Source organism: Sus scrofa, chromosome 13, assembly GCF_054392235.1.
Source record: "Sus scrofa isolate SSC_HxYL_T2T_F1_AM1 chromosome 13, Sscrofa_HxYL_maternal_Yorkshire_Landrace_v2.0, whole genome shotgun sequence".
Classification (NCBI taxonomy): Eukaryota; Metazoa; Chordata; class Mammalia; order Artiodactyla; family Suidae; genus Sus; species Sus scrofa.
Window position 1 is genome coordinate 48,552,140 of NC_139395.1, and position 14,598 is coordinate 48,566,737.

A 14,598-nucleotide genomic window follows, 5' to 3' on the forward strand; every position below is an offset into this window, starting at 1 on the left:
ACCCACAACCTCATGGTTCCTAGTCAGATTAGTTTCCGCTGTGCCATGACAGCAACTCCCCAACAGGTTTTAATAATAAAGCTAAATAATTTTAAGAATTTTCTTTTTGTTTTGTTTAGGGCTACACCTGAGGCATATGGAAGTTGCCAGGCTAGGGGTCAAATCAGAGCTGTAGCTGCCAGCCTCACCACAGCCAGAGCAAGGAAGGATACAAGCCACATCTGTGACCTATACCACAGCTCACGGCAATGCAGGATCCTTAACCCAAATTAGCGAGGCCAGGGATCAAACACATGTCCTCATGGATACTACTCAGGTTCATAACTGTTGAGCCACGATGGGAACTCCAATAACAGTTTTCAAATCCTACAATTCTTCAGTCCATAGCCCACATATGAAATAATGAATATATAAAAATAATGTTTAATCTTTTATTTAAAAACTAGACTCGTAATACTTTTTGCTTAAAAAATAACACAATGTTCAAATAATTGGTGCATATATTTCACAGCTTAAGATGCATCACACAAAATGGTTTCTATTCAGTTTGAGTTTTCTTCATTTTTGGCTGCCCCATGGCACATGGAGTTCCCGGGCTAAGAATCAAATCTGAGCCAGAGCTATAAGCTACAGCCATTGCACCACAGCAGGAACTGTGCAGATACTAATCTTTGTTCCAAAACATACCAATTAAGTTCAGAAATGACAGTAAAGTGGAATTAAAGATGGATTCTTTCAGAAAAGATTTTCACATAGAAGGTAGGATAGCTAGCACTTTTCCAAAAAAGAAAGCCCTTTTACACACATCTCAGTTCATCTTTTAGTTCCGGTATCCCAGAGAAGTAGCAACTTAAAACTGAGATAAAGTAATTCCTTGGTACATTCATTTTCAAGTATTCTGCCTCCAAACAGTGCAAATATAATTCAACAATGTACATCTTACATGTTGAGACTCACTGATAATGAATGTGCATTTCAGGCCCTAGATATTACAGAGAGTGTTAACAACATTCCCTTTTAAAATAAGCTTCTCTCACCTTGTATGGGGGTTGAGGATGAACAAGAATGCCACCCTCAGTCCTCTGAAGTGACTGCTTCACTTGTTCTAATTTAATGGCCAGGTGAGCCTCAAAGTACTTGCGCAAGGCCATGCAGGTATGTTTCCCAGTTTGGCGGCTAGCAAATATTTCATCATCACTCAGAAGTGCACCCTGATCTTCCAAATTTAGAATCTCCAAAGTACTGATCTATAGGCAAAGAGGCAAAAGAACGGGCCAAAAAAGGAGCAACAACAAAAAGGAAAAGGAAAAGAAGAAAGATCTCAGTAAAATTTTATGCCCAAGAATACTGATAAAAATTAAAGTACATCGGTCTATACATGCTGAGAGCAGCCATATGAAACTAAAACATTAAATCTATTGAAAAGCTGCATAGCTTTCAATCATGTTGAAATACACAGAGGCACAAACTATAGCTTTTAGAAAGATTAAGCTGTTCCACTTTAGATAACTATATCCAAGGCAAGTCTACAATGGCACAGTCCTAATATGAGAAAAAGAATGTACATATATATGTACAACAGGGTCACTATATTGTACAGCAGAAAATGTCAGATTATATATTGACTATACTTCAATAAAAAGAAAATACAAAGGCACAGTCTTCTAACCACTTAAGAAGAAGAGAAACTTGTGAATGAAGGAGGAAAAAAATACTTCATCCATAAAAATGACAGCAAAATTCCTCCAGTCGGTGGGTCTGAAGGAAGATCCCTACTTCGCACAAAGAGAAGCCACTGAAGGATCTCACCAAGTTCACGAGACGACGGAGACCATCATAGCGGTCAAAGAGTTCCAACACAGCCCGAAAGGAGAAGCAGATTGAGAAAAACATGGTAGCATGGCAGCATCCTGAGGCATGAGAACATTCCATTAACCACAAGGTATAGTTCACCACATCAGACAGAACATTGTGGGGATGCATGCAAACCTGAAAAACATAAAAATAATTTTTTAAAATTTTGGGGAAAGGAACCTTCAAAGGGGATGAAAAGTTCACCAGTGTAGTTAGATATCTTTGCAGAATACAATAATCACCCCTAGACAACTGATTCTGAGTTTAAAGCTTAAGTTACAAATAAAATTTTCTAACAATCTATTCCAAGCCTAAAAATAACCTAAATTTAGAGAAATATTTACATTAAACCTATACTGAATGAAATTTTGCAAATATTTATATCCTTTAATGCTCACAACATTCTGTTAAGTAAGTATTAGGATTTCCACTTAACTGATGAGGAAGTGGCTCAGAAAATTAAGGGACTTCCCCAGGAGGATAAATGTGATTGAACCTTCTGATACTAAAGTCTACTTAGTATCCATTCACTCACTGTCACACACATTTTTTTGTCTCCTATAGGTCAGACTATGAATTATGAAGCACTGCCCAGGTTTGCTTGGTATTTTTTTATCTTAACCACAATTACTTTTGTATATACATACACAAGTTAGGTTACTATTCTCAAAAGACTACACATCCTTGCATAATACTGATCTCAAGGGGTAAAAAAAAATTAAAATCAAAATATTACCTTATTAATAAACATGTAAAGATAAATACAGACATGGCTCAAGAAGAATTTACCAACTTCAGGAGTTCCCATCATGGCGCAGTGGAAATAAATCTGACTAGGAGCCATGAGGTTGGGGGTCCCATCCCTGACCTCGATCTGGCATTGTCACGAGCTGTGGTGCAGGTCACAGACATGGCTCGGATCTGACGTTGCTGTGGCTGTGGTGTAGGCTGGCAGCTGTAGCTCCGATTCAACCCCTAGCTTGGGAACCTCCATGTGCCATGGGAGTGGCCCTAAAAAGCAAACAAAAAAAAAAAGAAAAAAAGAAATTACCAACTTTACTCCACCACACAGAACTTTAGAAAAATATTACAGGCACAGAAATGACAAGCATTTTGCTAGTGGTATCTAGGGACCCATGTCTTTTCAAATGTACAACCCACTTACATTTTTTTTTTTAGTCACTAAGTCTCAACTAGAAAAACAGAAGAACCAGATGGGGAACCTCTGGAGCTCTGCGAACAACTGGAATGATTTTACTATCTCCACCAAGCTATTTGTTAACATATACAACCCATCATCTCGTATCATCTGTTGTTTTTATAACAGACTGACACAAAAATGCAAAATATAACTCCACTGAGGGATATCTGAAAGGAACCTGAAAATAATTCTAATGCAAAAGAAATGGCAAAAACTAAAAAAGTTCCCTGACCCCAATCCATCTTGAATTTTTTTTTTCAGAGACTCAAAAAAACAAAAAGGACCTTTTTTAAAAATTTTTACATTTTGGACTTCTCCTAAAAAATTTTACATTTTTAGAATGCTTTGTAAAAATCAGACATTCATGCTCCTTGCTTCTTTAAAACTTAATCCAACTATTCATTTTTTTCTTATCCAAAGGTTGTCCCGTGACTGTGTAAGAGTGTTCCTCATGCTACCTTATTTCCATACATTTGAAGGGACTGGACTTACTCTTTCCATGGCATCCTGGTTGTAGGACAGGTAGTACAAGCACATGGACACACCAGTTGCAGCCATAGAAGGACGAGGAATTTCCAGTAATTTCTGTACTCCACCATGCGCAACAAATTCTGTAGCAAACTTGTTATGGAGCAGGAGAGATGCTAGATGCTAAACAAAGAAAACACATGTCACAGTGGAACAGTCTAGAACAAATATTTCTTCACAAATTATCAAGTTGCTAAATACAAGGACTCTTCTGAAATAGACAACCATTGTCCTACAACAGAAGTAAAAACAATACTTGCTTAAGGGAAACAAAACAAAAACACAACAAACCAAAAAACTTCCAGTTTCATCCCACTGTCCAATCATCAGTTTACACATTTTATACTCACACACATTCTGCATCCCACATACAAAGATACATGCTACCCCAATAATTATCTGATCTCCTCAAAATTTTAAATTCCTGGGGTCCAGGAGTTTCTGCTGTGGCTCAGTGGTTAACGAATCCGACTAGGAACCATGAGGTTGCGGGTTCGATCCCTGGTCTTGCTCAGTGGTTAACGAATCCGACTAGGAACCAATGAGGTTGCGGGTTCGATCCCTGGCCTTGCTCAGTGGGTTAAGGATCCGGCACTGCCATGAGCTGTGGTGTAGGTCACAGACGCGGTTCGGATCCTGAGTTGCTGTGGCTGTGGCGTAGGTCAGCGGCTACAGCTCCGATTAGACCCCTAGCCTGGGAACCTCCGTATGCCACAGGAGTAGCCCTAGAAAAGGCAAAAAGACAAAAAAAATAAAAAATTTAAAAAAATAAAATTTCTGGGGTCTGAAAAGCAAATTACCTTATTTCTATTTAATTTCAATATTCTCTGGAACTACACTGTCCAGTGCAGTAGTCACTGGCCACATGTGGCTAATTTAATTAAAATTAGTTACAAATTCAGTGCCTCAGTGATACTAGCTATATTTTAAGTGATTACATATGGCTAGTAGCCACTGTATTGAATAGCACAAAGAATATTTTCCATCATCACAGAAAGTTCTACTACACAGCATAGCTCTGGAATGTCAGGAATGAAACTCTAACTTTAAAGAGCCAGAGAGATCATCTCTTTTTCAGAGGTCTTGTCCAGAAGCTACTATTTCTCAGGCAGGACATATCATTTCTTTCTTTGTGTCCTATACTTTTTTGACAATATCTATAATATCTAAAATCATAAGCTTACATGTCTGTCTCTTAACCAAATGATAAAGAGCAGAGGCTTAATTTGTCTAATACTGCAAACACCATAAAATGCCACTGTGTTTATTTAGCTACCTGTTGGGTAAAACTATAATAGCCACAATGTTATTCATTCAATTTTTCTCCCTTCAGATTACCTTAATTACTATGAATAGTAATGGACATGGTGGACTAGACTTACCTGCCCTCCCATACTTAGCACCTCTGCAACCTAGAAAATCATCTACTTTTACTGAATTTGGGTATACCTTTGTTTCCTACTCATTTTCTGGTTTATATTTTGTTCATCCTAGATAATCTGACATCATAAAATATGTATACAGTTAAGAACTTTTTTAAAGTGTTGAGACAAAAAGAATATTTAAAAGACAGTATGACACAAGGTACTATACACTTAGTTTTCCATTCCTATCCAGTAATAACTGAGGCCACTCTCAGGTCTAGATCCACCTTTCTCCCTTAACATTTAATCCGACCCCTGGATGTGATGAGGCTCTTGGTAACCCTCATCTCTTCTAAATAAGAAATTCTCGTTTGTTACTGTTTTGACACATACAGCAATAGAAACGCCCTGAACAATAAAAACCAGAGATGCTATATACCAAAATGCATAGGTATGTCCATGTCAGTAAAAGGCTCAGTGACCTAATATTTTTAAGAACTTTACCTTGAGTGCTTCAAATGTAAGCAGGACATCATTAGTCTGTTTCAAATCGATATAGAACATCATCAACTCTCGTGATCCAAGTTGCATAAATATGGGAAGTAACTGAAATCAATACCAAAAACAAGTCTTAACATTTGGATTTATTTTCACATATTTCCTATTCCATTATGAGAACAGAAAATCAAAGAAATGAGATGCCTCTTCCCCTCTCCTTTATGAAGATAAATGTACAAACACTCTTTGATCAAAAAGGCCTTATTAGAAATGACCTGCAAAAAACTTTACTAGTTTGAGGCAAAGACTTTTCTGTATTAGAATAAAAACACACCAATTTATAAAATGCTACCATAAAACACCCCCAAAATAAACAAAGTAGTCCCAAAGTTTGAACAATATTCTTCCCAGTAAGCTTACCTCCTGATATTCTCCTAAGGGGGTCAAATACTGGAGAATAAGTCGCTGCTCAATAGCAGGAGTCATAGGATAAAGGGTATAATTGGTGCCAATCACCCAAGGGGACATTTCTGACCAGCTGCTATTAGACAGCTCAATAAACATGCGATCTGGATCAGATGATGAGAAACCTAACTTTTGCTTGGCTTTCCTAAAACTCTCTCTGTCACCCTGTTTTGCTGACTTGTTTTTCCGCAATCCTCCTTCCTCAGGTTTGGTTGCTGAGTTCACTCTGCTACTGGTCTTGTGGCCTGAATCAAGATGAAAGGAGATCTCCATATCTCCAGAGGCTTCCTCTTGTTCACCATCCACTACATCTACAGCCATGTCACCATAGTCCATATCCACAGCTTCTTCATCCAGAGGCAAAAGGGGTTCAGAGGAGAGCTTGCGTGGGCTAGGACGCTTGCTTTCTTGCCTCAAAGCCACTTCCTGAAGCTGCAGCTCCCTCAGTCTTCGAAGCACTATTGCCACCTATCAACAGATATTGGAATAAAAGTGGTTGTCTCCTCTGTATTTTTTGTTTATTTTTTGGGTTTTTTTTTTTTTTTTTGCTTTTTTTAGGACCACACTGGAGCATATGGAAGTTTCCATGCTAGAGGTCAAATGAGAGCCGCAGCTGCTGGCCTACACCACAGCCAGAGCAACTCAGGATCCAAGCTGCATCTGCAACCTACACAGCTCCGGCAACACTGGATCCTTAGCCCTCTGAGCAAGGCCAGGGATCAGACACTCGTCCTCATGGTTACCAGCTAGGTTCATTTCCACTGAGCGACAACAGGAACTCCTACATTTTAATTTAAGTGAGTCTTAATAAACAACTCATATTTCTACTTAAGGAGAACTGGATACTCATACAGTTATCTCAATGGCTGGTAATAGCAAAGATTTGATAAACAAGTCAACTTGATTCCTACAGCTTGATGAAATAAGCAATGCTAAAAGTCTCATTCCCTATAACGTTTCCCAGAGAACCCAAACTGATTTACATATAAAACACATAATTCACAACACATCTGTCTGGATCAAGCTGGGCTGGATCATTATACCTGAAGAGGCAGATACTAAATATTCACAATTTTTCTTTTTAGGGCTGCACCTGTGGCATATGGAAATTCCCAGGCTAGGAGTTGAATTGGTGCAGCAGCTGATGGGCTACGCCACAGCCTGCGGAAACATTAGTCCCTTAACCCGCTGAGAGAGGCCAGGGATCGAACCTGCATTCTCATGGATACTAGTCGGGTTTCTTAACTAGCTGAGCCACAACAGGAACTCCATCACAATTTTTAAGGTGTCTTTGAAAATCAAACACGAAGGTTTCTCAACCTTTTATCTGTGACAAGTTGTATTTTGTTAGATATTTTCAGCTACATTACACATTATTACATAAACTATTTTTCAAGTTGACCACTTATGCTTTACTTTTTCCTTTAAGCACTCATTTTTTGGGCCCACCCTAAACTGTACTACATACTTAGTTTTTTGGTTGTTAGTTTTTTTTTTTGACTGCAACCATAGAATATGGAAGTTCCCAGGCCAGAGAGCAAAGCCACCAATGCCAGGGAGCCATCAATGAGACAATAGCTGAGGCAATGCCATATCCTTAACCCACTGTGCCACAGTGGGAACTTCATATCATGCTTAGTTTTAAAAAGAGAGAATGATTAAGTCTACTTTAACCTGCATTTAAAAAAAAAAAAAAAAAAGAATGATGGATGGATAGAAAGGGGCGAATAGATGGATGGATATATCACAAAATATAAGTATGATAAAATGGTCACATCAATTTAAGTGGTGTGTATACAGGTGGTCAACATAAAATTCTATTTTGATATATGTTTGAAATTTTTCATAGTCCAAATGTTGAGAAGGACAAGGGAATGGTTACTATTTATCTAATACAAACTATCATGACTCGTGACAAGATGAAATACAGCTATTTCCAAGTTAAGAAAGAAGTAAAATCAAAACTCTTACTAAAAGTAATCTTGGAGTTCCCACTGAGGCTCAGCGGAAACAAATCTGACTAGTATCCATGAGGATGCGGGTTCAATCCCTGGCCTTGCTCAGTGGGTTAAGGATCCAGCATTGCCATGAGCTGTGGTATAAGTTGCATATGCAGCTCAGATCTGGTGCTGCTCTGGCTGTGGCATAGGCCAGCAGCTGTAGATCCAATCACACCCTAGCCTAGGAAATTCCATGTGCTACAGGTACAGCACTAAGTTCAGGCAGCAAGAAAGAACATGTGAATATCTTAGGCAAAAAAAAAAAAAATCTAATATGGTCCTTACCAGCTGTGAATTTTCATCCCTATAGTTAGCAGCAATGTCTTGATTTTCCATAGCACCTCCTAACAGACCAGTAGAATACGTCCTCAATGGCTGATCAGCCTCTCGGGCCCATTTGAAAAGATTCTCCACAATTCCTTCCTATAGTAAAGGAAATGAAATAGTACAATTCAGAAAAAAATTCATAATTAAAGATAAAAGCAAAGACTTTAACCTTGTAAAAAAATTTTTTTTAATATTTCAACATTGCTCGTAAGACTAAAAAATCAAAGTAAACTAAATGTGCAACATAGGTGGTTTAGTTAAATAAAATATCTGTGCATCTGTGAAACAAACTTCTACTTATCCATTAAAACTCAAGCTAAAGATCAACAGTCACATAATACAGTCCTACTTTAGCTACTAAGACCCTCGAAGGGCCCATAAGCAAGTGAGGAGCACTAAAACTTATACATCCCTCTTTGAAGTTAAAATGCACAATTAACATTATCAGGGCTCTGAGAAGTCTTCTACCAAACAAGTATTTTAATGGTGGGGAGAAGAAATGCATGTGACTGAGAGATTCACTTCTAATTCAGTGTTTATTAGATCTTTTCTCATCAACCTGACCCTCGGAATGTTTCAAACTTTTTTTAAATAGTGCCCCAATAAATTTTAATATCATAAAAAAACAAGTATTTAACTTCACATATTCCACTTTTATTTTTAATGAAATAAAATACACAGGTACAGTGCAAAGAAAACGAAAATCACCCATGTGATTTACCACTGAGTTTAAGAAACAGAAGAGTTTCTGGTGGCATGGTGGGTTAAGCATCTCGTGTTGTCACTGCTGTGGCTCAGGTCACAGCTGTGGCTGCACGTTCAACCCCTGGCCCAGAAATTTCTGCATGCTGTGGGTGTGGCCAAAAAGAAAAAAGAAACAGAAAAAAAAAAAAAAAAAAAAAAAAAAAAAAAAAAAAAAAGAACATTGGGAGTTCCCGTCATGGCGCAGTGGTTAACGAATCTGACTAGGAACCATGAGATTGTGGGCCGACTAGGAACCATGAGGTTGTGGGTTCGGTCCCTGCCCTTGCTCAGTGGGTTAACGATCCGGCGTTGCCGTGAGCTGTGGTGTAGGTTGCAGACACGGCTTGGATCCCGTGTTGCTGTGGCTCTGGCGTAGGCCGGTGGCTACAGCTCCGATTAGACCCCTAGCCTGGGAACCTCCATATGCCGAGGGAGCGGCCCAAGCAAAAAAAAAAAAAAAAAAAAAAAAAAAAAAGAAACAGAAACATCCTATGTATCCCTACCTGTACCACTTGCCTCCTCCTTCCCCAAAGAGTACCTACATTACTAAATTTTAATAATTTTCTTGTAAACCTTCTGTTAAATGTTATATGCTTTGGGAGTTCCCATTGTGGTTCAGTAGGTTAAGAACCTGACATAATGTCCATGAGGATGTGGATTCAATCCCTGGCCTCGCTCAATGGGTTAAAGATCCAGTATTGCCACAGGTGCAGTGTAGGTCAGAGATGTGGCTTGGATGCAGTGGTGCTGTGTTGTAGGCCTGCAGCTCCAGCTCCAATTCAACATCTAGCCTGGGAACCTTCATATGCCTCAGGAACAGTCCTAAAAAAAAACACCAAAAAATAAATGAAAGGGGGGATATTACAACCAATTGTACAGAAATAAAAAGAATTTCAAGATCTGTTGCCTCTCCCACCAGCTGGATGAGCTGCAGCAGCTCCCCCAAGGCAGCACCGGCCTCCACCACATCAGCTCCAGGCCCGGAGGCCGCAGTCTCAGCCCCCACCACGCTGCCCACCGGCACTGCTTTAGAGAATAAGGCCAGCCCCAACGGGACAGCTGAAGGGCCTGGGGCCAGAGCTGCAGCAGGGGGCATGGAACCGGTGGTAGCGTGGGCCGGCTCTGGTGTCAGCGGGCTGCGTGGCACCCCCAGAGGGGGCCATGTCTAACGGGGTATTCATGCTGCCAAGCATGGCCAATGAAGACGTGAAGCCAGTGGTGTCCAGCACACCTTTGCTTGACTTCATGATGCAGCTGAGGGATTACAGGCCTACCATCCCTGATGCACTTACTGGTAACTACTTGAACCTCAGTGGTTTTGAGGCCTCAGACCCACGCATAATTCGGCTCGTCTCCCTAGCTGCCCAGAAATTCATCTCAGATATTGCCAACGATGCCCTACAGCACTGCAAAATGAAGGGCACAGCCTCTGGCAACTCCCGAAGCAAGAGCAAGGACCACAAGTACACTCTAACCATGGAGGACTTGACCCTTGCCCTCAGCGAGTATGGCATCAATGTGAAGAAGCCGCATTACTTCACCAGTTTAAACGTCCTTGTCTGTCCCCTTGTCCCCACACCAACCTGTTTTCATAATAAACTTTATTGTGACAGGCAAAGAAAAAAAAAAGAATTTCAAGAGAACACCATAGGAGTCCCTGTTGTAGCTCAGCGGTAACGAATCCAACTAGTATCCATGAGGACACAGGTAACGAATCCGACTAGTATCCATGAGGACACAGGATCTCTGGCCCCACTCAGTGGTTTAAGGACCTGGTGTTGCCATGAGATGTGGTGTAGGCTGGCAGCTGCAGCTCCGACTCAACCCCTAGCCTGGGAACTTCCATATGCTGCTGGTGTGGCCCTAAAAAGACCAAAAAAGAGGGAGTTCCCGTCATGGCGCAGTGGTTAATGAATCCAACTAGGAACCATGAGGTTGCGGGTTCGGTCCCTGCCCTTGCTCAGTGGGTTAACGATCCGGCGTTGCCATGAGCTGTGGTGTAGGTTGCAGACGCAGCTTGGATCCCGTGTTGCTGTGGCTCTGGCGTAGGCCGGTGGCTACAGCTCCGATTCGACCCCTAGCCTGGGAACCTCCATATGCCGTGTGAGCGGCCCAAGAAATAGCAACAACAACAACAACAACAACAACAACGACAACAACAACAAAAAAAGACCAAAAAAGAGAACACTACAAACAACCATACACCAACAAACTGCGATCCTCAGATTAAATGGACAAATCCCTAGAAACACAATCTACCAAAAGTGACTCATAAAGAAAGAGAAAAAGTGAATAGACAACGAATAAGGAGACTGAATCAGTTATCAAAAACCTCCTAGGAGTTCCCATTGTGGTGAAGCTTAAACGAATCTGACTAATATCCACGAGGATTGCAGGTTCAATCCCTGGTCTTGCTTAGTGGGTCAGGGATCCAACATTGCAGTGAGCTACAGTGTAAGTTGCAGACAAGGCTCAGATCCTGCATTCCTATGGCCATGGTGTAGGCCAGCAGCTGCAGCTCTGCTACAACCCTCTAGCCTGGGAACCATGGGTGCCATTCTAAAAAGAAAAAAAAAAAGGTGTTCCCGTCATGGCACAGTGGTTAACGAATCCAACTAGGAACATGAGGTTGCAGGTTCGATCCCTGGCCTCGCTCAGTGGGTAAAGGATCCAGCATTGTGTTAGCTGTAGTGTAGGTCGAAGGTGCAGCTCAGACCCCAAGTTGCTGTGCAGGCTGGCAGCTAGAGCTTCAATTCAACGCCTAGCCTGGGAACCCCCATATGCCGCAGGTGCAGCTCTAAAAAGTCAAAAATAAAAAAAGATTAAAAATGTGAAATTTAAAATATGACACAAATGAACTTTTCTATGAAACAGAATCAGACTCACAGATGTAGAGAAGAGACGTGGTTGCCAAGAGGAAGAGGTAATGGGAGAGGGAGGGAATGATAGTTTGAGATTCACAGATGCAAACAATTATAAATAGAACGGAAAAATAACAAGGTCCCTACCATATAGCACAAGGAACTATATTCAATCTCCAGTGATGCACCATAATGGAAAAGAATGTAAAGAACATATATACATATATATAACTGAATCACTCTGCTATAGAGCAGAAATTAACACATTATAAATCAAATATGACACATTATAAATCAAATTAACACATTATAAATCAATTTAAAAATAAATAAATATGAGTTCCTGCTATGGCAGAATGGGATCAGCAGCACCTCTGGAGCACGGAGGCACAGGTTCAATACTTGGCCAGCACAGTGGATTAAGGATCCCACATTGCTGCAGCTGCAGTGTAGGTTACAAATGTGGCTCGGATCTTATCTCTGTCCCAAGAATCCCATACGCCGTGGGGCAGCCAAAGAAAAAAATAAACAAACAAACCATAAATAAATAAATACAATCTATTTAATATGGGGCACAGGAGACCTCCCAAAACAGAAAACTGCAGTTCCCATCACGGCACAGAAGAAATGAATCCAACTGGTATCTATGAGGATACGGGTTCGATCCCTGGCCCTGCTCAGTGGGTTAAGGATCCCACGTAGCTGTGAGCTGGGGGATAGGTCGCAGACTCAGCTCAGATCCCACATTGCTATGGCTGTGGCGCAGGCCAGCAGCTCTAGCTCCAATTCAACTCCTAGCCTGGGAACTTCCATATGCTGCAAAAAAAAGCAAAAAAAAAAAAATCAGGAGTTCCTGTCGTGGCACAGTGGTTAACGAATCCGACTAGGAACCATGAGGTTGCGGGTTCGGTCCCTGCCCTTGCTCAGTGGGTTAACGATCCGGCGTTGCCGTGAGCTGTGGTGTAGGTTGCAGACGCGGCTTGGATCCCGCGTTGCTGTGGCTCTGGCGTAGGCTAGGGGCTACAGCTCCGATTCAACCCCTAGCCTGGGAACCTCCATATGCCGCGGGAGCGGCCCAAAGAAATAGCAAAAAGACAAAAAAAAAAAAAAAAAAAAATCAAAGAAAAACCTAGGACCAGACTATTTCACTGGTGAATTCTACAAAACATTTAAAGAATTAATGCCAATCCAATCTTAAAAAAAAAAGATACAAATGAACTTATTAGCAGAACAGAAACAGACTCACAGACTTTGAAAGCAACCTTACAGTTACCAACCTTTGGACAGGTGGGGGGTGGGGGTGGACTGGGGGTTTGGGACTAGTATATGAACACTGTGGTATGTGAAGGGACTGGCCAATAGGGACTTGCTGTATAGCACAAAGAACTCTACCCAATACTCTGTGATAATCTAATATTCTATGATAATCTATATGAGAAAATAATCTGAAAAAGAATGGATGTGTTTATGTGTGTAACAATCACTTTATTGTACAGCAGAAATTACAACACTGTGAATCACTTACACTTCAATAAAACTTTTAAAAATGAAAGAAAAAAAAAGAATAAATGCCAATCCTTCTCAAACTCTTCCAAAAAAATTAATGTGAAAGGAACACTTCCTCACTAATTCTATGAAGCCAACATTACCCTGATACCAAGCCATACAAAGACAGTACCAGAAAACTACATATTCCTTATGAATACTGACGCAAAAATTCTCAACCAAATATTAGCAAACTGAATTCAGAAGCACAGTAAAAGAATTATGCACCACAATCAGGTGGATTTACCCAGGAATGTAAATATGGTCCAAAATACAAAAATCAATCTATAGGAGTTCCATTGTGGCACAGTAGAAACTAATCCGACTAGGAACCATGAGGTTGTGGGTTCTATCCCTGGCCTCACTCAGTAGGTTAAGAATCTGGCATTGCCGTGAGCTGTGGTGTAAGTCGCGGGTGCAGCTCGGATCCTATGTTGCTGTGGCTGTGGCGTAGGCTGGCAGCTGTAGCTCCAATTAGACCCCTAGCCTGGGAACTTCCATATGCTATGGGTGCGGCCCTAAAAAGAGAAAAAACAAAAAATCAATCTATGTAACACACAAAATTAATAGAATTAGTGTGAAATTAACTTCCGTGAATTAGTAGAAAGCCACACAACCGTATCAACTGATGCAAAAAGAATTTTGCTTTTGGGTTTTTATCCTTTAATTAAAAAACACTTAATAATCTAGGAATAGAAGGAAACTTCCTCAACATAACAAAGGATGGTTACGAAAAACCTGCAGCTAACATTATACTCAACAGTGAAAGATTGAGAGGCTTTCCTCTAAGAATAAGAACAAGACAATGATGCCCGCTTTTACCACTTCTATTCAACAGACTACTGGTAAAGGAAGGAAGAATGGGAGGAGGGGAGGGAGGGAGGAACAAACGAACAAACTAGGATTTCCCAGGATTTCCCGTATCAGCTCAGCATGTTAAGGGACTGAAACATATTCCGTGAGTATTCAGGTTCAACTCCTGGCCTTTCTCAGTGGGTTAAGAATCTGGCATTGCCACAAATTGTGGCATAGGTCACAGATGGATCCATTGCTGCTGTGGCTGGGGCAAAGGCCTCAGCCGCAGCTCTGATTTGACCCCTAGCCCAGGATCTTCCAAATGGCACAGGTGTGGCCGTAAAAAAAAAAAAGAAAAGAAAAAGAAAGAAAAAAAGAAAAAGAAGTAAAGTTACCTATATTGGAATGAAGAAATG

The 14,598-nt window shown here is 40.8% G+C and overlaps 1 protein-coding gene and 1 pseudogene across 20 annotated transcripts in view; one reads left to right on the plus strand and one right to left on the minus strand.

The window, feature by feature from the left end:
• DCAF1 (DDB1 and CUL4 associated factor 1) overlaps nt 1-14,598 on the minus strand; it is an 87,524-nt gene that overhangs the window by 34,979 nt on the left and 37,947 nt on the right. For all 20 annotated transcript variants that reach the window (XR_014823175.1, XR_014823171.1, XR_014823179.1 and 17 more), the window contains 6 exons: nt 8,196-8,333; nt 5,866-6,378; nt 5,452-5,553; nt 3,548-3,706; nt 1,810-1,989; nt 1,038-1,247 (listed from right to left, as the gene is read on the minus strand). Coding sequence is in view for 5 of the 20 variants with exons in the window: in XM_084988448.1 (XP_084844574.1) it covers nt 1,038-1,247; nt 1,810-1,989; nt 3,548-3,706; nt 5,452-5,553; nt 5,866-6,378; nt 8,196-8,333 (1,302 nt within the window). In the remaining 15 variants the exon portion in view is untranslated. The remainder of the gene's footprint in view (nt 1-1,037; nt 1,248-1,809; nt 1,990-3,547; nt 3,707-5,451; nt 5,554-5,865; nt 6,379-8,195; nt 8,334-14,598) is intronic.
• LOC102159636 (transcription initiation factor TFIID subunit 10 pseudogene) lies at nt 9,905-14,236 on the plus strand (annotated as a pseudogene).